The sequence below is a fragment of the Triturus cristatus genome, chromosome 7, assembly GCF_964204655.1.
Source record: "Triturus cristatus chromosome 7, aTriCri1.1, whole genome shotgun sequence".
Lineage (NCBI taxonomy): Eukaryota > Metazoa > Chordata > Amphibia > Caudata > Salamandridae > Triturus > Triturus cristatus.
Window position 1 is genome coordinate 1,243,072,718 of NC_140590.1, and position 25,721 is coordinate 1,243,098,438.

General features: G+C 43.5%; 1 protein-coding gene across 2 annotated transcripts in view; it reads right to left on the reverse strand.

The window, feature by feature from the left end:
• Window positions 1-5,695: 5,695 nt before the first annotated feature.
• Window positions 5,696-25,721, reverse strand: part of LOC146811706 (serine protease 27-like) — a 229,576-nt gene continuing 209,550 nt past the window's right edge. For both annotated transcript variants that reach the window (XM_085618696.1, XM_085618697.1), the window contains exon 7: window positions 5,696-8,165. In XM_085618696.1, coding sequence (XP_085474822.1) covers window positions 7,905-8,165 — 261 coding nt within the window. In that variant the 3' untranslated portion in view covers window positions 5,696-7,904. The remainder of the gene's footprint in view (window positions 8,166-25,721) is intronic.

Here is a 25,721-nt window from a genome sequence, read left to right on the forward strand (position 1 = left end):
GCAGAATTGGATGTCCCTTATGTGACCAACACAATTGCTTTGGTTCTGATAATGTTGTGGCATTCTATATGGAGAAGGGAATCTATCCATATCATACAAAAGTTAATTGAAGACTGCCTATCCTTGGAAAATGCCCACAATATCCTGTGGATTTTCTATATTAGATCTACTTTTGCTTCTTTAGGAATAGAATGTCTATTCGCTGTCCATAGCGACTGTGTGAATTTTCCAAAATGAGAGATAAAATCCAGTTTCCTCAAATTAAGGGCTGAAGCAAGATTGAAAGCAAACTGTACAAAAGTATCGGTCAAAGCATATTTAGAAAGTCCAATGGTACAGGAAGGGCCAACATCTTATACTTTTACTGTAACAAATTCACGTCATAGATTTTTTCTAATTAGATTTCGTTTGAATTTCATTCCATGTATGCTGGCCCATCCAGCGGGAATTTATTACATAAGTGAATTGCCATTCTGTCCTTGCGATGGTGTTTCTGCACAAGCAAATCTACATGTCTTTTTCTTTTGCAAATTTTATGCAGAACCACGTAAAAGATTTATCTTACCCCTGATGCGTAAATATGATTTTAAACAATGTCGCTTGTCGCAATGTATTTTCTACAATCTTTGCCTACTCATATGGTCTGTTTTTCTGTGGCGTCCCTTTTAATCCGATCACGAAGAATTAGGAAATTGCACAATACCTGAGAATTAATTCTAAACTGTTCCCATCAGCTGGCTTTTACTAACTGTTCCCTAATGGTGTTTGCTGCGATGTTTTTATTTTGTCTAATCTTTTTATGCATATGTGTATCGATTTTTTTTACTTTTTTGTGATCTTATATTGTAAGCATCGAATAAAGTAATTTGACTGACTGACTGAGTCAGTTAAAACACATAATCAAAGGTCACCACAATATCACAATGTGAAAGTACATGTAACACTACACGTATGGAATATGATATTTGATACTATATCTGTATTGCATCAAGCCATGTACTATGAGCGACTAGAATTTGTGGGTATTGTTATTCTGATTGCTGATTGAAATTCTGTCCAACAATATGTCTCTTTGGCTTGGTTTGATATATTTACTTTTTATACTCCTGTTTAATTTATTTAGCTTTTATTTCTGCAATGTTGGCTTTTAACTTCTGGGTAGCTCTCACCTTTCTCCTATCTATGAGCATCATGATTTTGATCACTCTGTACTTTTATACCCTTTTTTGTTGAAATTACAGCATATGATGTAAAGGTTGAAATATCACGTAATAGAGTTTCCCAGATAATGAGCCAGTTTAGACAACATTGTGGACATTTTTTTGTGCAACTGAGATTTTAAGAATGCTGCCAAGTACTAACGATCTCTAGCCTGCTATTAGTCCACGATTGGTCTAGTAAGGAATTATACCTCTTTTTGAGTGAGGTTATCAGTACACAATTTATTGTTAGATTGTCCACCTCATTCGATATTACATCTAGGCCTTGGTGGAAACTGAATTAATTGGTAACTGGAGTTGTTATAGATAGGTTATAATGAGAATGGGGGTTTCTTAGTACGAATGGGTACTTATCCTGTTTTAGTAATTTGATGATAATACCCCACACTGAGAAACAGTTTTTCTCAAACCAAATTATCTTAATAAAGTCATGCAAACTCCCTCTAGTACAGGTTATCTCTTTTGCAGTTAGATGGTGCGCTATAAATTCAAAGCTTAATAGATCTCCAGATGTAACTAACTTCAACTCATCAAAAAATGATATTAATGTAAAGATATTTTGCCTATTCAAAATGCTGTTTTGGTGCTCAGAGTTGTAGACTATAGTCAAGTTGAGTTGACTCAGATATACTATTGGTAAGCTTCAAGAGGCCAATGCTGCGTTTGGTCTGCTTGTGAATTGGTCCCTAGTGGGTATAATTCAGTTGGCACGATTGGGTTAGTACAGTTGTTGTAGGTCTTTGTATTGTAGTTGTAATGTATTGTAGTTGGCTTAGAACTCTGCACTGTGTTCTTTTCTTCACCGTTATAGTTATTTGTCAATGTTGTGTTTTCAGATGTTAATCTGATGTAATTTACTATTATGTTTATCCCTTTTTTTGATTTCATATTACATTATCCTCTATTTAATTTTCTCATTTTAAAGTGGGTGGTTCTATTTATTTTCCTGTTGTTTGACTTGACATAGAGGATATCTGTAGATACTGATTTCTCGCTGTTTATTTGCTCTAAGCTTATTGCAACAGTGTTTGGAGAGTTAACATATACAGTGGTCTTTCCTTCACTTAAATTACGTTGATTGCACCCTTCAAAAATAGTATATAGTCCCTGTGTGTTATTTTTCTTTCCATCTTGTTACATGGTACAGTTTTTTTATTTTTTTTATTAAATTTGCCTTATTTCTTTAGTCTGTGTTTGCTTATAAGCTTTTCAAATTCTTCACTCTCCTATAATTCCTTTGAAACTGATTCCTGAAGTTGTTGATGAGTTATTTACGAAGGAATTATGTTCATTATGCATGTAGAATTCCCTGTTTGCAATATGGTTTGTGGGATTAGTTTCCATAGTATCCCTATTGAGGGATGTAGCATGCAGATGTTGAAGTAGAGATGCTATTTTAGAAGTTTGTGGTTATAGCAAAATCTGTGGAATCATCTATTCTCAATAATACTTGTACGTTCCAAAAGTAATTCCATCACTCTTTGTTGATTATTCATGTGTTTTTTAGAGCAATATAATTCAGTTAATGTTTTGCATCTGTCACCATAACTTTACATACAGTCATTTTTTTGCATAAGTGTAGAAGATTGATATATTAAAGATTTGTAATGTTTTGGCAGAGTATCACTAATGGCACCCATTGCTGCCAGGACTGAAAAAACAGAGGAGTATTGTCATTGTCAGTTTCCAGTTGCTTATATGACTTTGAATCCTCATGGTCAATGGGCGATTGTGTGTCTCATAATCTGTTTCCATTTCTAGTAGAATGTTTGACCTATCTAAAGAATTGTAATACTCAGTTTTTCAGTTTTGTTTAATATCATTTGATATATATCTTCTCAACCATATATTGAATGAGAGTCAAGATATGATGCTTGTTCGAACCCTTAAGGATTATTTATTTGGGTTGCAGTGGCCATTATATTATATCAGGATTTCGATTGAACTACAGTGAGCGTTTCATGATTTTCAATAGTCAATACTGTTGTCGTAAATTGATTAACCGATTGGTCATTGTCCGCTGTTGCAGTTCTGATTGTTGTAAAATAGTTTGCAATTAAACTCTGTTTCATTATTTTTCTTTTCTTTATTCCCTTATCTAAGGAGGCAATCTGATTAAACACTACTTGCAGATCATAAGATTCACTGGTAATTCCATCTTAATTTAAATGTATAGTGGGTACTTCCTTAATGGAGTTTTTCAGCTGTTTGAGAGGTCGTTTATTCTTTGAGAGCAGGTTTGTATTCCATTGTTAAGCTTGTGTCAGACGTTAATAAATGGGTAATCAAAGGTTGACAGAATTGATTTAGTCTGCAAGTGATCCCAGTAATTGCCTGGCAAAGACTTACACCTGGAGATCTTAAGTTGATGAGTAGCACTACGGTAATTATTTGATGTGATTATTTGCTCCAAGTCAAGTCTCAAAGGACCTTGAAACGCCTATAACTCATTATCCCTGCTAAAAGGTTTTAAAAAATAAAATAATTAATAAGGTAAGTATTTCTTTAACTCTGCTATGATTAGCTGAATTTGTACTCTATGCTCTGCTTGAACTTGATGACCATATTGTGATCTTAGTACATTTGTTTTTAATGTATTTTTATCATATTATGTATTGTGTTTTATGCTTTTATAGTTTTTAACAAGAAAATCAAATAAAGTTTATTTTGATTGATTGTCTTAAAAATGTGATCTCTACCATAGCAGCAACAGAGTCTATGTGAATGGGGTCAGCACAGTTTGGCATCGCGGAGAGTCAATAAAGATCGGAAAAGTCTTATCTGGGATCTTGGACTATGTATTTAGCTTTAATTTGTGGGGTGGGATTGCCAGAACTTTAATTACAGACATGACAAATGTTTTAATGAGCATTCAGCATGATAAGGTAGTCTAGTTTTTTTGATAGGCAATTTTATAGAATTTTGAGCAAACAAGAAAAACAATACAGCACATTTGAGCAATTGCAGTATCAGACAGCGATAAAACTTTGTTTCTGCATTACATAGGCATACGTTGCTACCCACAATTCCTCATATTATCGTGCTGTGGTTTAGTCTAAGAAGGGATTAGAAACTCCATTACCCAATCAGGCCCAACCACTTGCCCCACACCCTGCGGTGTTTGGCCAAGCATCCCCTGGCCTCGTATAGAGGTTTCTCCTGCGTTGCACACCAGTCCACACCTCTACACCATTTGGTTATACTTGGAGGGATCTGATTTTTTCTTGCAGCGGCAATTTCTCGTTTAGCCACCATAATGGCAGTACCCAGGAAGTGAGATGTCTGCTCTAGATGCGTCCAGTCCATCTGTGACCCCTAGAAGCAGATTCAGGGTATTATGTGGGACTTCCCAACCCAAGACCTCAGTGAGCTCAGACTCCAATGTTTCCCAATACGTAAGGTAGTCTAGTTTTAGTGATCACTGTTTATAGCAATAGGCTTCTTTTGAGGATTGTGATATCATGGTGCCCAAATCTTTTGAATCAATACCTGATAAATATGTGCTTGGGACTTAATTTATAAATGTAGAAGTAATAATGATTAAATGAATCCCCATTGAAAATCAGCTTTGAATTTAATGTGCATGAAAACCTTAGGTGAATTTAATGGCTCAGCATTTAGTGCTCAGGGGTGGAGGTAGGAGAGGCTCTCCTCAGTCTGGATCTTCATTGGTCCTGTCGATTTGCCTAGTGGATTTGTACCCTGGATATGTTTATAGCTTTGTTGCAAGAAGTGATTTTGCTGGTAACACATTTTTAAAAAGTCCTGAAAATAGGGTGAGGACAGACAGGCTGGATATGACAAAATTATATGCGGACACAGAATCTGGAGGTCTGAGACTCCCTAAACATTGCTACAAAGCCCACCAACTTTCACAGCTGATGTACCACTTCCAGGATGATATGGATACACCATCATTGGTCATTATCGAACGGTGCCAACAGAAGGTGGAGGTAGAGATTCACGTACTTTACAGGAGGCATACAGGTACAACTGATCCTACCAACTCGATACTGCTGTCTTCAGTGATGTCCTGGAGATACATATATTGCACGCTTAATCGGAGTGGCTTCCTCTACCTGGAGGCCCCTCTTTGGTTTAACACAGAGTTAAAAATAGAAAATGCCCCTGTCTTATGGCTAGACTGGGTCGTGAAGGGTATTCATACTTTTCAACACGTCATCGTGGGAGACAAAGTGAAACCCTTTTTATGTGCTACGTGAAGAATTTAGTCTGAACCCAACCCAACTCTGGAGGTACAATCAACTGAAAAGTTTTCTTGACACTAAATTGTACACCCTGCCTGATGCTCTGCATTCCTTGCCTATACACAACTACCTGGTGTAATTGGGGTTATACTAGAACCTAATTTTTGGTTTGTACAGCTGGCTTATCGAAGAGTTGTACTCAAAGCCCACACAACGATCCCTGCAACATCAGTGATTGCTCTTGTTTCAAAAAGATTACACAGAGGATGACTGGTCTCAACTTCTTTCTACATATGACTGTGGCCTACATGAAGAACGGTTAACACTTGATTACTTTGAATTGCTCCACCACTGGCATTGGACCCCCAACCCAGCTCCATTGAGTGGGACTAGTACCATCCAGCATCCGGGCACATGCGTTATTTGACCTGCCATTCAACTCGCATTATTACATGACTCTGACGAAGTCGTTGAATTCCCATGGCAAGAGGTGGCTGGATTGTCTTTAGCCATTGCTAAGCTGTGCATCTTATACACATAGAAATTAACAGCTCTGCTGACGCTACCGGAGTAGGCTGAGGCCCTTGCAATACTTGCCTCTTTTGAGAGATCGATTTACAAATTGAATGATCAGCTTTCTAAATTGGAGGTCCTCTTCTTTTCTTTTTATATTGCTGTAAAATGCTTAGTAAAAAGTAATCAAACGATAAAAGCATGAAAGCAAACTATGGTCTTTTAACTGACTTGCAGATAACTTAGTAGTAGTAATAAAACTGAGGAGAAACCAGTTAATGACATCAATTGGGCTTTTGATAAAGTGAGACAGGAGAGCAGCAGTGCTGAGGAAGTGGTGGTAAAGAGTGTAATGTTTGTTGTTGAGAGATGGCCTTTATCTGCTGGGAAACTGATCCTGCTTTTTGTAATGAGATCCTGGTTCTGTGCGTCAACAAATGAAGCTCTGCCACACTGTACTTTGGCTGGGAAGATATCCCTCCCCAAGATTCTCCCTGACTCCTCTTGATTGATTCTAACGTGTGGTTGCTTTGCCCCTTCCTTGATCTCTGTCCTGTAGGAATGGGGTCATTTCTCAGGCTTTATGGGACAGGAAGCCACATGCAGGGGAACGGCCAGTTGAATGTCAGAGCTGGGTATTCGGGCATGTATTTGGCGCCGTCATCTTACTAGACTCTTTTTTCTTGTAAGTCGGGGACACAACCAAGAAGTTGGGGTGTGCTTCCTCCTGCTTCCCACCCATATCCTTTTCTAAGGCCGCTTCTAAGACATTTAAGGTTGTGGGGCACTATATTTGTGTAGTTCTTGCATAGCGGAAAAGAGTAAAGCCAAATCTGTATAACAGACATATGGCGTCTTATTTAACTGTGTACTGAAATTACTGTCAAATTATCTCTGTGGGTTTGTTGAGGCAGGCTTACATTTGTGTGTTTTCTCCTTTGTGTTGAGTAATTTGGTCTCAGTCTCGAGTAGCTTCCAAGTAACTTGGGGCTTATTTAGAAGGCCATTGCGCTGCCAGTACGTCACTTTTCCTCATATTAAAAGTGACGCAAAGGCGGCGCAAGGGGTTGTAAATAAACCCCCTTGGGGTAGATTTACAAGCCACTTTTGTGTCATTTTTCCCATGCTAAAAGTGACACTAAAGTGGCGCAAGGGGCTTGTAAATCTGCCCCCTTGAGTCTAAATGGTCTGAAATGATTGCGTTATAGTGACGTAATTAAGGGTTCCATTGATATATTTGTATGGATTGTTCTTGTACCAATTCTCTCCTGCATAGTCACCTACACTGCGCAAAATTAATTATTTTTGTATTTCCTGGCGTTCTGGAAAATGTATGTGTTGAAAGGTGGCTAAGTGTTTATCCAGGTGCAATGTCAGGTGTGGTTGTGACCGAGGGCCTGTGTGCGTAGATTATGTGCATGTTTCAACGAAGACATTTGTAAGGTACCACTTAATCTATGAGGAAGAATACTAAATGCAGTGCATTTAAGAGTACACAAACAGGTAGGTCATTAACAGTTTTCGTTCGTCTGCAGTTCCTATATTTTAATATATAATATATATATATATATATTTTATGTCGATTTGTAGGGCGCACCAATCCCTTCTGAGGGTATCCAGGGGCTTGAGCAGGTGAGTGGGAGTGTGGTCCCCTATGGAGTTGTTTTGAAGAGGCAGGTCTTCAGCTTCTCGCAGAACTCAAGAATTGAGGAGGAGGCCTTGATGTGCTGAGGGAGGTTGTTCCATGTTTTGGGTGCGATGTAGGAGAATGAGTGAACTCCTGCTCTGTTTTTCATCCATAAATTTCACATTCCAGATCTAGTTCAATTTATGTTTGTTTTATGCACTCTTGGACGTGGTGTGTTTAATTATAGAACCAGGGCTGAACTCTCCAGACTTCAAAGAAAAAACATGGACTGGATGAGCCACTCACAGGTCCTGGGAGGCCTCAGAGCTCTGTTTTTTAGGACACATTTATTTGATATGAGCTCAGTACCAGGGCTGCTAAGCAGAGAAAGGTACTGGGTGCAGCTGTAAGTCTGCAGGTGCCTGTCACAAACTCTATTTCTGGCACATGGTCGCGGATCCAGCTCTGGTAGAACGTAAGCGAGGCGTAGACCCCGGGCTGGTTGGGCAAGGCGCATGGGGATGGCCCCCAGCTCACAACACCGGCCTGCAGCCAAATGTCCTGGACTTTGCACACAAGGGGTCCTCCAGAGTCTCCCTGAAATGTAAACACAAAGACAGAACGAGAATTAAAGTTACACAGCCCAGACCCCGAAAATCACAGACGTGTCCCGGAGCAGGGGCGGCTCCTCCGTTATGTGGAGGAGCGTCACCCTACTGCTGGAACCAGCATAAAAACATGTGAAGTAAAATGATAATAAAGCAATTAATAAAACAGTTTTTTTTATTTTATTTTACATGTAGGAGGAAACAGCAGCGGAGTCTTGAGGGCAGGGCCATCATCAGCAGGAGTGGTGGGCACAGGGCACCAAGTGCGCATGTTGGGTTAGCCAGCCGTCTTAGGACGGCCAAACCTACATGCGCACTTGGATATCTCCAGGCTGTTGCTTGGAGATGTCAGCAGGGTTCAGAAGCACAGGCTCCCAGTCCTTGTTGTTGCTTCTCTCATGCTTGGTAATACCAGCATCAGAGCAGCGTCTGGTTTGGCGCAGGGGAGTCTGGGGGTCTGTGCGTGCAGCTCTTGTGCATCGGGAGCTAAAGAGTGCGGTGAGGCAGCAGGAGGTATGTCTCCTGCACTGCCCCACCACTTTTCCATGCTAGTGGCCGCCACTGCCCCTGGATAGTCCTATACCTTTCTGATCCTCTAAATTAGCCAGAAAATACAATACTACCAAAATAGCTGATGCCATTTGTGACCTATTCCGTTTTTTAGCGAGCGTTATTTTGTATGTACAGATTATTGATATTTGTCTTTTCCTGTTGTATAAGCCTGAGTTACAATATGCTGAATATTTTACACTGCCTTTTGAGAGGTATTGTTATATAGAGGCTAAAATGGCGGTTTTAAACCAGAAGACCCGCTTCCCTTCATGCCTTCGCCTTTTGGTTAAATGCAAGTAGCTTTGTAGTCCTATGCCTTTTGTTCACTTATCTTCAGAGAAGGGGTCTTGTAGGCCCAAAATGGTTTCTCTGTACTCACTTGTTGATGCCATGTTAACATTCGTAGAACCGCCCATTATATAGAACAGGTGATGCACATACAATGTACATTTTGTAAACCAGTACTGGTTCTGTACATTTTGTAAATCAGCCCTATTTATGCCTTGAGAAATATTGTTTAATTGTGATAAAGTCGTCTGCTCTCTTTATTGACGATGCCCGAACTCTGTAAAATCACAAATGAAGAAGGGAGTGAAGAAATGTAGATTGTTGAACATGCAGTGTCTGCCATCTCCCTGCAGCACTTACGCTCACGAGGGAGCAGATGTAATCTAGTTGCTTAAGCTGTGACTTTGGAAGGGGAAAACCTGGTTCTAACTTTCGCTGTGGCACTTGACAAATTGAGTGATTCTGGGAAAATCACGGAATTCCTTGCACCAACTTTTTTTCTTGCACCAAAAAAAGGATATATGTGTGAATTTCAATACAGTTGTAAATATGCGAGATGTACCCTCATTGCGAAATGTGTGAATCCCCAATTGATGTTCTGCACTCTGGCTTCCCAACTGATATTGCCCCGTACAAAGTTTCCTTATTTAATTGCCTAGTTATTTTATTTTAGAGTGCTAAAATCAGTGCTTTAAATGGGCCGGTACCCACTGGTACTGAGCACCGGCACTTCTTATTTTTATCACCCTGAGTACCAGCACTTCTCTACGGCCGTGGAGAATACGGGTACTCATGGAGGGTAGGTGCATTGGCTGGTAGCCTGTCTCTTTGTTCAGCCAAATCACTTTTATAGCCCTGAGCTGAGCCCCCGCTCAACTATCAGCGTGGGCTCATTTGCATGATATCCCAGTGTTCGCCGTCATGCTGTGTTTGTTGCAAGGAATGGAGGCAGCCCAGTGACAGCACAATGAGAAAAGCCATGGGAGGTTAAAAGTGCTTTAGTCCCATCTGATTCTTTTGTGTGAGTGTCTGCTTATGTTTGCCTGCTTGTGTGTGCGTGTTTTTGTGAAATAAATATTACAAAATAAGGAAAGGTTAAAATACTGTTTGACTTTTATTTTGTATAAGGAATTAACCTGATTTGTTTATAGAAACACATTTCTCGTGTGTGCTGCAACTATTATATAAGCCAATAAACTTCGCATGTCTTGCCTTTGGCCCCGCCCCTAGCCCCGCCCACTCGCCACATGTAAATGAGTACCTGCACTATTTTTTTCCCATTTAAAGCACTGGTTAAAATCCTTCATGGTTTGCCACTGCGATGCTGTCCACATCTAACAGAGCAGCTAATGGTAGGCTTAGGCTCATTACAAGAAAATAACGTCCATAGATATCCTTTAAGGGATCCTAGAGCCCACCTCTAGTACCCCTTGTTAGCACTTTGTTACTCCTGGCACTGCTCTTGTAATCTCTGGTTTAGGGATTGCCCTAGATCTATCAGGGTCTAAAAAGAAACAAGGCTTTAAGATTAATATTAACCTAGAGCACACTCTGTTCCCTGTTTCTCCGTAGCTTTTCAGCAGGCTCTTGTTCACTCCTTCTAGGTCTAATAAGAACAAAAAGAAGGGAAGGGTTGTGTAGAGGATGTGGACTGTTTTATCTGATAGCTTGGCTTCCGGTCCATTAGCCTTTTCAAAGAATTGAAGTAAGCCTGCCCTACTGCCCGAAGACCTCTCACACCTTGCAAGGTCTAAGGACTTAGGTGCCAGAGGAGCTAATGGTGGCTGAGAGAACCTTGCCAGAGGCCTCCACAGTGTGACAAAGCCTCCCAGCCCTTCTAATCTAAGGGAAGAGCCCAAACTGGGAGGTCCATGGAAGAGAGCCAGGGGTCTGCCAGGTCTCGGTCCCAGAAAAGCAAAATAATAGGCATTGACCCATGGCACACTGGGGCCCTCTATTTCTGTCCTTTGCCAACTGAAGAAAAAGACGGTACCTGCCCGCCTGTCACACGTTGGCACTGAAAAGCAGTGTCACTGAAAATTCCCACTGTAACACAGAGATGAAGCGACACCGTGCAAACTGTTGTTTACCAGTTCCGGGTCTAAAGGACTAATATCATGCTAACTGAATAACCATGTTATTGCCAATTACATTTACATTTACCTTGCTATTTGTTACTGCACCAGGATAAACTGTTAAATAAGTTATCCTGTTGATTTTGAACCTCATTTGTCCATCAAGACTATATTTATGAATTTGTGAAGCCCAGGATTCTGTCTCACATACATTAAGTTGCAAACCTAGTTACCTGACTCCTGTAAAGGTTTCTCAGTGTGACTTTGATGGAGCAGGTAGTTCAAAAGGTTGTATACCTCCTCTATTTTGCATGAAAATACTAATTATATAATCTATTAACTATAATATTATTAAACGAGTTTGCATGTATATTAATCAATAATATTAATATTCAAATTACACGTGGGATTTGCATTTTGCATGGCTAAATTACCTTTATAACTAAAATCTGTATGCATATTAATAATAGTATATGTGGTAATAGAATACTGCATGATATATGTTGCTTTTGTGATGTTGCCCCAAGAGGAGGACCGACAACGTAAATATAATGGCTTTAAATGTTGCTATATGCTACATAAATACAAGCACATAGAGGGATTGGTAAGGGGTTAACATTAGATTCATTATTTCTATGTATTAATTACTCTTTTGTGTTTGTTTCGCTTAAGTTGGCATTTGGGCCTAAATCAAAGATGGCCACTGACACCACACGACGAAGTGGCCACTGTCTCATGAGGCGCGGAGTGAGCTACTCATGTGCGAGAAATCTCCTAAACGTCGTCGCGACCTTTGTTCACCATGTACCCGGACAAGGCCAGAAAACGGGATGTCTGCCAAGACAAGAGAACAATCAACTTTACAATGAACCGGAACAAGCCGACTTTTGGACTAACCAGTGACCTCACCCCTCGAACTGTACTGAGAACCTTAAAATTGTATCGGACGATCTCAACCAGCCAATCACGACTGTCCTAAAACTTTAAATTGTATCATCTTTACTTCATTCTATTATAAAAAGGGTAGTAGAATAGAGAGGGACGTTACGTTGCTTTTGCTGTCGCGTCGCCTTTGCTTTTACGTTACATTATACGTGTTCTCCTGAATCCTTGAAGGTCTGGACGCTGCCCGATCATCTGATGACTGCGAACATTTCTAAATCTACGGGCAATGATAGATGCTTGCCCGTCTCTGGTCCTTTGCAGAGCTTTGGGACTGTAACGTGCTGAGCAAAGAACTTTGAGCTTTGGCCTGCTTTCGGACGATTTATGACAAAATTATGCAGAGCCAATGAATTAGAGGACTCCAAACAGCCAAATTAGGTAAATAGGATGTTCTGCGATTTACTCAAAATTTTATATGAATTTTCTAAACTTGGATGGGACAAATGCAAATTTAAATCATTATAAACAAATATTGATTAACAAGAAATCATGAGTTGTGGGTTTTCATTTAGAGAAAGATTCTGAAGTCTTAAAACGTGTTTTAGCTGGTTCTAAATCACCATCAACCAATCCAACTAATTGGTCCATTGACCAAGTGGGAGGAGTGCCTTGATGTTTTAGGATCAAGGATCTGTAGGTGAAGGGCGTTAATGTATATTTTGTAAATGACTTTTCCCTCCCTATAGGTTATAAGGTGTTCCCCTCCCATGTCCAGCGCTTGAATTACTCATCCCTCCTGTGTGTGCAGACCAGTGAAGAAGAAACGTGTGAGTGTTGGTGTTATGGGCCCCACCAATGACTGCATGTGTGACTGAGTTAGTGTGAATGTCGGGTCTGTGACGCAGGGAGGATATTGGTACAGGTTGTTCCCCGTTGCCCGGTCTTGCGCTGGATCAACTTCTTAGGCCATACCCAATTTAGTTCCCCCCAACTTTCATCCCACTGAAAGTACTAGAGACAGTGATGTTTACTTGTCATATGAAACTACACCTGGGCTTACAAGGTTGTAACTTGGCATATCTGAAGGTGATTTTTTGCTTAGGAGGTAGTGCCTGTGCATAGAAGGTTATTTTGGGGCATAGTAAGCTGTTTTATGGTGTGAAAGGCTGTGTGTGGCACTGAATCCTCTGCTGGCACATGACTCTGGAACAAGGTGTTTGACAGGGCTGTAGGTCAAGTTCTGCATCCCCCACATGCTGGGGGCCCCAGGCTGGTAGTTCATAGAGGCCCCATTTCATCTTCATTCTGAAGGTCTGGATGTGATGGGCCCCTCTACATACTTTTTAGGGGTGCTCCCTCGGGTTTTGTTACATGCTCGAGTTTATCTCTGTAATCACTTCACTGGGATTAGTTGCCGATTCAAGTTGTGTAGAGGAGTACTAACCCAGAAGGGACTTTGGGGGATATGTACAATGAAGTGGCGGAGCGTGTCGTTAGCCTCCTGGGCTCAACGACATCCTGCGTCACTTCGAAAACGCAATGCTGCACCGTATTTGCAAGAATTTGGTGCAGCCTTGCCTTTCCCCCTGCGATCGCGCTAAGTTTAACAACTTAGCATCAACGCATGCACCCTTGCACCAGAGTGCAAGGGTGTCTGTGTGCAAGGGAGGATTGCTTATGTGTAGGAAGGTGACCCTCATGCACATAAACAATCCTAAAATGCCATTTTGTAACTTACATGTGTGCTGCTTCATGCAGCACACATGAAAGTAAAGCAGCACACATGAAAGTGACAACATTGAATTTTTTAAAGAGGTTTACTTATGTACAGGAAGGGACACCTTCCTACACATGAACAAGCCATGGCATTTTGCTTTTTCCATGTGTGCTGCGCAAGGCAACACACATGGAAAAAGCAAAAACAAGGAGAAATAATGCATTTCTCCTCGTTTCGCCAACTTAAGATCAGGATTTTCCTGGTCTTAATTCTGGCGATGCCTCCTAAGTACGCCACCTTTGTACATAGGGGGCAGCGTCAAATACAATGGGTGTTGCGGTGGAACGCCCACCACCACACCCACTGCACGCCCCTTTCACGCTAAACATAGTGTGAAAGGGTGCCTTATGTACAAGGCAGCGTTAAGCCACGTTACGTGGCTTAACACTGCCTTCTACATAAGGCATGGCCCCTATCGCCACAGGAACGTCACAAAAAGTGACGTTCCCATGGCGATAGGGGCTTGTACTTATGCCAATTTGAACTTTCAAAGTTAGGTGCCCTGAACAATGTTGGAAATATTCCCAAATCTTGCAAAATCTCCAGGTTTGAAGCATATCCATCTGCTGACCTCTTTACTTCTATTGGTGCATCTTTTGGCAAGAGTTCATGTTGTTGAAACTTTATTTTGCGAGTTTTCCATTTTTTAATTCGGAGGTTGTTTCTACCCTTTTTCCTCAAGGATATTTTTTGTATTTAAATTTTGTTTTTTTGAAGGCTTTGTTTTCTTAGTTGCCTTTGTTTCCATTCAATTCGACATTGAGGGAGATGACACAAGTTGTCGTGAGGACTCAGGAGCCTTTCTACGACTGAATATCGGATAGCAGGGTAGGACGTTTGTAACTGTATTTGTCTCACAGTCGCGTATTGATTCTGTGAACAGCTTTCAAAGCAAGTAGATTGTACCATCATTATTTCTTTTTCTTTAACTTCTCTCATGTATTTTCTACTGGTTTATGCTGCACTTGTTATTTTTAGATTTTTTAGCTTATGTTTTCATTTAAATCGTGTTTTTGTGTGATCCATAACCTCTCTTTTTTGTTCTACACTACTGGGTTTGATCCTTGCAGTAGTTAGCTTGTTATTTTGATCCGCTAAATACTGTAATGCCGTTGTTTGTATTTCAAATAAATGATCAGAATTAATTGTAGTTTTTTCAAGCAGAGCTAGTATTGATTCTAAGACTCTCTACAGAGAAAATAGCGATTCAGAAATAATTACTTGCTTGTGGACTGAATGAGAAGTTGAAAGTGACGGAAATCCGGAGAATGAGATAGGTTTTCTTCTAGATCTGGTGGATTACTCTGAGCACTATTGAACAATTCGAGAGTCTCTTTCGGTGGTTTAGTCTCTACTGTTTGAGGGAACTGACTCAAATTTATATCTGGTGGTGTATAATTCATAACAGGAGTATGAGGAGATGATATCAACAATTGCCTGGCCAAGATGTTTACCTGGTTCAGGCTAAACCAATTGTTATGTAATTCTGATAAGTCCAAAATTATTTGTTTTGGCCAAAGTCCCAGTGTGGAATGGCGTAATTGGTGGCCTCAGGACATGTTTCCCTTCACCTGTCCAGTTACCACTGTAAAAATTCTTGGGGTAAAAATGGACGCAGACATGTCCATGAAGGCACAAGTGCAATCTGTGGCCGCCACCTGTTTCGGATTACTGAAAATGATGAGGAACTTTCTCCCTCTCCTCTCAGTTCCTCATAGGAAAACTGTGGTCCAAGCTTTGATAATATCTAGGGTGGATTACGCCAATGCTCTGTATCTCGGCCTCCCTGACTACCTATTAGGCGGTTAGCAGGTGGTACACAATGCGGCAGCAAGGGCCGTCCTGCTGGTTGATCTTAAAACTCATATGACGCCCCTCTTGATGTCCCTGCACTGGCTCCCGGTGCAGGAAAGAGTGATTTTCAAGGCTCTGGTATTAGTCTTTAAAGCCCTTCATAATGTTGGAGCTCCCTACATTAGGAGCAGAATTCAGCCATATGCCCCTGTCAGAACTCTGCGATCCTCAACTCAGAAGCTGTCGGTCGTGCCAAAATTTGCATGCTCTCAGCTGGCCGGACGCTCGTTCCAGGTGACCGCCACTAAGCTGTGGAATAACCTGCCGCCTCTCTTGAGACAGGAACAAGTTCTCCTCAGCTTTAGAAGAAAATTAAAAACCTGGTTGTTTCAATGAGAGCGGAGTTCCTGTAGCCGCCTCCAACTGTTCTGTCAATAGGGTTAAGTCAGCGCCGGGATACTCGTAGGAGTATCCGTGCGCTTTACACATACCCCTATAACATATAACATAATTAAAGCGACTTGAAAAGATCGCTGCTGCTGGTCTATCACTGTAGGAAGATCCAGCAGATTATTTTCTTCAACTGCTTTAACTTGCTGCTCTTGTCCTGTTACATCAGTTTTTTCAGGATTACCTGTTTTTGCTCCGCGTTGTCCTGAGAGACCTTTTGATGTATTCCTTTTGTCTTTTGATACAAAGGAAATGGAGCAGGAGGAAAACTCTGATATTGCTTGCAAACCTGGGAGAGCACCTATTTGTGCTGCTCTCAATTTATTCTTCCGCAGTGATTGTACTGTACCCAGTTTCTTCATTTAAATTATGCGATTTCTTACTTTTTTTAAAGTCATATCAAAGAAGTGCCTTTTACTCTTGTATTTGCGCACAAACACAACCTACGCTCCATTCAGACGCTTCAATTGTTGACTGAATTTCACTTTTCCAGGGCTTGGTTTACAAAAAGAGACTTGAGGAACTGTTAGGTAAGGTGACCGGGCACCTATAGTGCACCATTTTGAAGGTTCTTCTATCTGTCCTCTTTGGACGTCCTTCCCATGGTGTAAAAGAGTTGATATTATTGAAATCAGTTAGCTTGGTGCTGATCATAGGTTTTTACTACGCAGGAGATGGCCACAAGCAAGGCAGATTCTGAAACACGCACAAGCCTCACAGGCCTATGGCCGGCCGCCTCCCTGCGACGTTCGTTGCCGCAGCCAAGTACTTACTGCCGAACTCACAAGCCCCTGCTGCCTCTCACTGCATCCCGATGCCTCCCACCACCGCTCAGGCACTCACCGCGCTGTCACTTTTACTGCCTCTGCCTCCTCTCGCAGGTCCATGAAAATCTGTCATCCTGCCTTTCTCGTAATGCAAAACAAACAAGTCTAACGGTCTCAAGAGGGCACCTAAACAGACACTACCCAATGCAAAGGTTGTAGCCCTCAGCTGTACTAGGTTTTACAGCTGGGAGGAGGACCCAGATGATGAAGCATGTCACCTCAGTGAGTAATGGGATTTCGTCCTTTTAGGTAGGACTTCCTGTGTAGGTTTAGTATCATAGTGTACGTACTGACACTTAGGCCACCATGGGTTTAGCCTGCCCTCTTGAGACCGTTAGACTTGTTTGTTTTGCATTAGTTGATTGGGGATTTAGTCTTAATTGGTCTTTAAAAATCTTTCCTTTGGCCCTCCCTTCCCTTTTGTACATTGTTATCCTGCCTTTCTCGCCTTCTTGGCCACCTCTGCTCCAAACAGCCACGACTGGATCCACCGCCTCCATTACACTCGGCGTAGGGGGGGAGGGATTGAGCCGCGGGAAGGCTCGAAGAGCCTGCAGACAAGTGACTGGCTACAGGGCAATTAACAGCGTCTGCACCAGCGCCCTCTTATTTGGCGGGGAGGCGGGCACGGAAGGCGGGTATGCAAGATGAGCAGATGGGGCGGTGGTACAGTATGACTCGGCCTCTGACGCAGTCCGGCGGTCCTGTGATCCAACAACTACATCCGTCTGAACAGTCTGCAAATGATACTTGAGACTGCAGTTCGCATTTGAAGAATGCACTTGGACATGTGAGACTACTGTGACATGTTTGCCCTGTCAAGGCTGTAGCCCTGGCCTATAATGACTAGACCCTTGGAACATTGTTGGATTTGCGTTTGGAATCTACAGTAAATTAGCATGAAATTGTTTTGGTATTTTTTTCAGTATTTTATTGACCTTGAACCTCTATTACCCCTTGCATCTCCAACCCTGCTTGCAGGGCCGGACTGGCCGTAGCGGGCACCAGGCGATCCCCCGGTGCGCCGCACGGGTGGGGGCCGGTATTGTGCCCCTGGGGGCCGTTTTTGTTTCAGGGCCATTTTTGCAGCAAAATCGGCCCTGTAACAAAATCGTCCGAAAACCGGCCCTGGCAAAGAGCTCGGCGGCACCCCCAAGCCCCAGGGGGGGCCGGCCGAGCACTTTGCCAGGGCCGGTTTTGGTTCCCAGTCCGGCCCTGCCTGCTTGGAACGAAAGTTACTCAACACTGATTTGATTTCCTTGGAAAGTACTTTGCACTCTCCTGGGTTTACAGCACTCATTTCCTGCCGGGTCACAACCACACTGTCAGCGTCTAAGAGTCTGCTCGTAAATTATGTTTGTATCAATTGACCTGGAGTACCCAGCAGTAACACAGTTATACTATAATTTGTGACTCATCCTGGGCTTGTTTAAGAGGTCACCCCAAGTGTATTGAGTTGTCTGATGTGTGTCATCTTTTTTTATGTCTTGTTAAAAAAAAAAAAAAAAAAAAAGTTTTTGTACCAAACTCCAAGGTTAGTAAACGAACAGCGTCTAAGAGTCTGCTCGTAAATTATGTTTGTGTCAATTGACCTGGAGTACCCAGCAGTAACACAGTTATACTATAATTTGTGACTCATCCTGGGCTTGTTTAAGAGGTCACCCCAAGTGTATTGAGTGGTCTGATGTGTGTCATCTTTTTTATGTCTTGTTAAAAAAAAAGAAAAAAAATGTTTAGTTTGTGTACCAAACTCCAAGGTTAGTAAACGATATGCAGTTAATCTTTTCCTTAAGATCTTCTGCCCAGGCCCCTACTGGGGCCAAACAAGGAAGTAAAACCAGCCTTGGAAAAAGTTATAATATGAGCTATTTATTGCACTGAACAGGCAGCACAGCAGTCCGATCAAACCTAAGCATATTTCTCAAACCGTGGAACCAAGATGTTGAAACATCTTACCAAGTAGGTTCGAGGTTTTTTAATGGCTTTTAGAGGCAGCTTATTATTTGCTCTGATGAAATAACATTTGTGTGCTCAGCATAAGCAGTGTGTCTGTAGTGCATCTAAATGTTTATGCCACATCAAAATGCTGCAGACAGAAAAACACAATACATGCTATAACAGGGGCTGGAAAAAACATATGTGGGACATGCAAACGGCCAAATGGTTCCACCAAGATTTTTCTGGACACCAGAAACCAGCTTGATCATTTTCTCTGAAGATTTAAAAGAACTTTAGGGAGTGAAGATCACTGAGATGAAGCAGAAGCCATCTGTCATTCCACTCTGCATCCTTATGGCTTTCTAATGAAAAACACTCTAATTGACACTGACTATGAAAGAGAAAGTTCACTTATATGCCCGGCTTGGCATTACACCTGGCTTGAAAACGATTTTCATCAATGACTGTGCCTTGTTGAAGGCACTTCCCTAATTCCTTCAAAAAGAGGTCTCCAAACAGCCCCCTTGCACTACCTACAGGGCCTCCGAACTGTCAAGTTCACCTACTTTGAGTCTATCCTTAAAAGCCGCGATCTCCTTCTATCAGCTGATAATGTTGCAATTCGTAAAGCTCAACATGTACATCACACATTGAATCCACCCCAACAGCATCTCTGTATCTAGGATGGACTCCTCTATTTCTGTACATAATTCTGCCTTGTGTATGCAAGGACGTCAACTCACCAAAATGCCAGAGGTAGCGGAAGTGACTTCACATGACCTTTCACCTTCACTTTCACTCACGCATACACATGGTTACACATAAAAACGCATTAACACATACACACACACACACACAATCTGCTTATTCATACGCACACATACATAGTGTCTCTTACATAAACAGACTCAAAACTGCAAGCACGCACACAACAGTCATACATTTAAAAGCATTTTTTAACTAACCTCAGCTGCCAGGGAAAGTCAGAGTCCAGCTATTTGTACTCCATTTCTTGTTAAACTAATAGTGAATAATGAAATAATATTAACTATTAGTATAATAAAAAAATGGCAAAGTGAAGCCCCCACCGACGTCCACAAGGACAAGCTGCTACTGTTCCTGTCACTGCTGAAGCAAGGGATCACAAAAGGAATGCTAGGGGTCACATGGGGGATGCCTCTGGGGACCAGTGAGTGCACCCGAGGAGTGTGACCCTCGGTGGGGGCCACAGAGCACGGGGGGGTTGGTGGCCCTGGGAGGTGAATGGAGGTCCAGATTGGCCCATGAGGTTATCGAGAGTGAGCTGCGGTGGTCAGAGAACGCAAACTAGGTGCCGTGGGCCCTGGACTCTTGAGCCACTGAGGAAGGCGTTAGGGGAACTGGGAGTACAGTATACACCACATACAGACTTATGCTTGGGGAACCCCCCCTGGAGCTCACCAGGCAAAAGTCTGTATGTGGTTCATACTCTACTCTCAGAGGCCCCCAGCGCCCTCCTCAGTAGATCAGAGGGTCCATGCCCCTGCAGTGTTGTTGTTGAGCTCGCGATGGGCCGCGCCTCTCTCAGAGACTAAGTTCAGCACACTATAGACATTGAAAGCACCATACAGTGATTCTCACATCCCCGCAGGAATTAAGGGTGCATTGTGGGTTACACTTTGACCTCTGCTCCTCCAAATGTGCTCTTGGGAGTGCCTGGGACAAGTGTCTCATTCACCCACAACCCTTGCCAAACCAAAGAGCAGTGACACACAGGCTCTCGGAAACCGCATGTAATAACCGCATTGGGCGTGGTTTGCCCTAAGATATCTTAGCCCTGCCCCAGAAGTCCATCATGGTCATGCTGGGAGCCACGTTGTCCCAAGCAGACTTGATTAAATAACTGGAAGGTACGCTTGAGAAACACACCAGCATGTTTGATAAAATCCTTCAGACCATACAAGAATCCAAGGCTGCTATGCTATACAAGTCGAAACTGGTCTAATGCAGGCAGATCATGCTAAGATAATGGAATGTGTGGACAGGACAGAATCCTCCCTAGCTTCGATGAAGCCCTCGTTAGTGACCATGCAAAGTTAGTTGAAAGCCTTACAGACAGAGGTACGGACACTTAAAGTGAGAGCCGAAGATGCGAAGGGACGCTCTCGCCGCAATAATGCCCACTGTATATGTTTCACTGAGGGGCTGAGGGTCCGAACACTGAATGGTCCCTAGAAGAGTGGCTAACGAACACGGTCCTGGCTGCTAGGACACCGAAATTATTTTCTGTTGAGAGGGTGCACAGGACCCCGGGCCGCGCCCTACTGCCTGGAGCCCCTCCATTCCTGATTATTGCATGCTTACTTAATTTTTGGGACAGAAACCTGTTATTGCAGAAGTTCGGAGCTAAGGGGCCTTGGACCTTCAATGAGAACAATATCACAACATACCCGGACTACACCGCAAAGGTCCAGAAACAACGCAACATTTTTGGAGCAGTGGAAAGCTCAGCTCCAAACCCTGGGTTTCTCCTACGCTTTAATGTTTCCTGCTCGATTGCGGGTGGTGGACGCTAGCACCACACATTTCTTTACATCCCTTGAAGAGGCCTGGCAGTGGCTCCATTCTAAAGGGATACATGGACAGCCGAAGGAAAGTGGAGATGACCTGAAGTGCTGGTCCGAGGACAAGCTCAAGCACCGTTGTTGCCCACACAAGCCGAAATCTCACCTTAGTGTGGAACGAGCTGCCCTGAAGAGGGTGCGGACAGTGGCAGAAGTTTCCACACACAGCACTAACAGATATCAAGCGATATCCCCAGACACTGACTTGGATTTGGAGATTGGGACCCTTGACTCGGGAGCCTCTGAGCAGGGGTCACTGCACACACCGGCAACCCCCCTTCACAACATAGGGGGCAGCTAGACTCCTGAAGTACCATAGGTGGTGAGTCTTTGCTGATCTTGTTGGGAATAGCGGGCCCCTGGTGGCTCATCCATGCGGGTCTAATGAACGCTAAGACTGAAGATGTGGGACATGATGGTTAAAAGTTACATGGCTGAACCTGGCGCAGGTAACGGGTACTACAGCTAACAGGTGTTACGCTAAGCTTGGCCCACACCCATTAGAGAATTTCTCATGGACATGCTTTTTTTGCAAGCATATGCCATGTGTCCTTTGAAATGCTTGGGTTTTTGAGGTATGGATCCTGAAGGCGTTTAGGCCTGGGATAGGGGAGTTGTTCATCAGAATTGTTTATTTGTTTTCTAGTTTCTGGCTGGATGGAAGGAAGGGCGGCAAAGGGGATGAAGGGCTCGTGAGGGTGTATGGGATGGGGTGGGTGACATGGGTTCTCAGGATCTCGGGGCACACTGTTCACAAATATGCCCACTACCTTTAACGCTTTAACCTGGAATATTTGTGATATGGTGACCCCTGCCAGGAGACATAGAATATATGTCTATCTTCGGGGCAGACATATTCACTTTGCTTGTCTTCAAGTGAGGCCCCTGACCATGGCTGAGCTTGACAAAGTTAATAGGTGATGGAGTGGGCAGGTATACGGACCTGAAAAGTATGCATACGCCCAGGGGATCCTTACATGGGTAGCTCCAGAGGTACCATTAGTGAAAACTAGGGTGCTAGCTGACAGGGAGGGCCATTTGGGACCCTGGATGGGCACATCTTTTCCATAGTGTCTCTTTATGTGCCAATACCATACAGGGTGAGTTTTTGGGTACTCTTTCATCATCCATGTTACTTGATCCACAGGACCTTGGGTTGTGGGGAGGGTATTTTAATTGCATACATGACACAGATCTAGACTGTTATGTACTCCCACTCCCAGGCACACAGGGTATACAGGCAATGCACCAGGACATCAAGTTCACACTAGGCTGGACTATCTCTTTCGCAATACGGACTGCTGGCCCCTCATACCTAGGCCTGTATACCTGGGCAGAACCATATCTGATCACAATCCGCTTAAGGACACATTCTAGTCAAGAGGGTCACAGGGTTCTAGCCCGACCTGGAGGCTTCAGACGGACACATTTCATGACATGGTATACAGAGACACTATTGCCACGCACCGCTCCCAATACTTTGCAGAGAATGAAGGGTCAGTGGGTTCCAGCGTGCTTTAATGGGACGGCATGAAAGTGGTGATGAGAGGGCACATGCATAAGCACAAACTGGAGAGATAAGACATCTTACACTTGTAGTGTGATGACCTTGGAGGCGCACCTGTGGACTACGAAGTTTGAGGCGGAGTTCGGACTTACCCATTTCTAACGGACTTGCATTGTCAATGCTATGAGGATGTGAAGCGACTCTGTGACCTCCACTATGAAATCTCCTTAGCCCCCAACATTCTGATGGTGAAAATCCAGGGCCAACACTGGCATGGATGTTGCGGTCGGAGACCCCGAGGACCCCGATAGGCATCATACGCGACAGCGCAGGTCACGCGGTGAATACTCAGCAGACATCATTGGAGTGTTTTTTTATTTTTTTATTTTCTTTATTAGTTTTTATGATCAAGAAAAAAAAATTACAGTACATACAATTAAACCAAAAGGAAAAAAAGAAATAAGCAAAAACACAAGTAGTCACAGCAAAAAATTCTTAGTTCACTGTATGCATCAGATTGCATATTGCAGAAGAGCATTTCTCTGGACCATTGAGTCAGGGTAGGGGGGGACCTCGTGCCCAATGCATTGCCACCGCTCGTTTTGCTAGCAGGATCCCCATGTCTATTAGGCGCCAAATATCTTTACGAACCCGTTTGGAGAAGCCCAATAAGAGCTAGCAGCGGGTCTGGTCTCAGGGTTTCACTGGTAATCTCACTTAGTTTGGAGATATTAGTATCCAAAAGTTATCTATTGAGTGGTGTAACCATGCTAAGTGTAAGAAGCCAGCCGATTCCTCTCCACATCTTTCGCATTTGTCGGTATCACGCAGACCAAACCTATATAACCGGACTGGAGTATGGCATATTCTATTAAGAAATTTAAATTGAATGAGACGGTGTCGACCGTTCAAGGAAATGTGTTGTGTTGCCTCACAGTAGTACTTCCATGTGTCGTCGTCTAACTGGACCTCTAAGTCCAATTGCTACTTTAGCCTCGGCTAAGTGTACTGATTCCAACGAAGTTTGTGTGTTCTACTGTGTATGTGCGAGACTAGCCTACTTGGGGAGTCCGTGCGTAACATTGTGGTAAGGGGTACAACTTCTGGAGGTTCCAACAACTCCTCGCCCAGCAACTCTCGGAGTGCACGTCGGACTCTATAGTAATGGAATATCGTTAAGGGGGAAACATCCTGTTTATTAGAGACCAGCTCTTCACAGTCCCGCCCCCTCCCATCTGCAAAGAAATTGTTATGTCTAGGGTTTGCATGGCTCGCACTACTTCTGATTCTATGAGAGTTGGGAGTCAAGCGCACCACTCAATGGGTGAGAGGGGGGAATAAAGGATGGAGACCGCTTGACGGTTAGTTAGGTTATGCCAGGCATGTGTGGTCGCGTTTATAGAGTCTAAGATCCCAGTACGTCTTATCGCCGTGCGGAAAAGCGCTGTAATCAAGTGGGAAGGAGTCACTGCCACCCTCTCTATGTGGAGATGGTGGGGTGGTTATTGGTGTAACCAGTAAAAGGTGTGTGAGCATTGAGCTGCCCGATAATAGAGATCTAAATCCAGGGCTCTTAGCCCCCCATCGAGTAGGGGAGAGTAAGAACATTCCATCTGGCCCGTGGTTGTTTGCCGGCCCAAGCCAATTTGACCTGCAAAGAGTTAAGATGTTGGAAAAAATGAGCTGGGAAGAAAATTTGTATAAACAAGAAGAGGAGTCTAGGCAACATTACAATCTTCTTGAGCAATATCCTTCCTAGGAGCGATAAGGGGAGTCAAATCCACCTATTTATATTGTCTTCCAGTCTAGCAACCGCTCTGCCGTAGTTTTCCTTAACCCCTTCGCTACGGCGGGAATTCCGCCGCAGCGCTGGGGGGGGTTGGGGGGCAGCGCGGTGGCGCTGTGCTCATGACGGAGCCACTCCGTCATGAGCCACGGTTGAGCTGTGCTCATGACGGAGTGGTTCCGTCATGACTCCGCCCAGTTGCATTGTCCCCCCGCACAGGCGGGGAAACAGCGCCGCGTGGGCGGAGCGGCCGCCAACGGTCGCGGCATGACGGAACCACTCCGTCATGAGCACACGGCAACCGTGGCTCATGACGGAATGGCTCCGTCATGAGCAGGGGAGGGGTTAAATACTATTTTCGAGCACGTGTGTACTTGGATCCCCAAGTATCGCACCGGGTCAGTAGACCAAGACAAGGGATAATCCAAATCCACTGGGAGCATCGCTGGAGTGAGGGGAAATATAGTAGACTTTGACCAGTTAATTTAAAGTACCGAAAGTTCCCCAAATTTCACTACCTCCCTTAACACCAGAGAAAGGTTAGACTCTGGATCACAAATGTACAGGAGCGTATCGTCTGCATATGAAGAGATTATCAAATTGTAAGTGGGAAATCGGATCCCCATGTAGCTATGGTACTCCCTGAGGGCACACGCCAATCGTTCTGCGACCAGAGCATAAAGAAGTGGCGATAGCGGGCAACCCTGATGATTGCCCCTGGAAATCCCTAGAGGGGAAGTGACAATGTTACCCACTCTCACTCGGGCCGCTGGGGTAGTATACAGGACTTTCACCAGATGGATAAAGAGGCTCCCCAGCCCCATGCGCTCAAGCACTAGCATCATAAAATTCCATTCCACGGAATCAAAAGCTTTTTCAGCGTCTAGGAAGATTGCTGCCACTTTAGTATCGGGTTTGGTGTGTTGAATAGCGCCAAACACTGGGCGTAAGTTGTGGGTTAATGTACGTGGGTATGACAAATCCATCCTGTTCGGGGCCAACTAAAGACGGGATAAGGAAAGCCAATTCGTTCGCAAGAATCTTGGCGAATATTTTAGTGTCC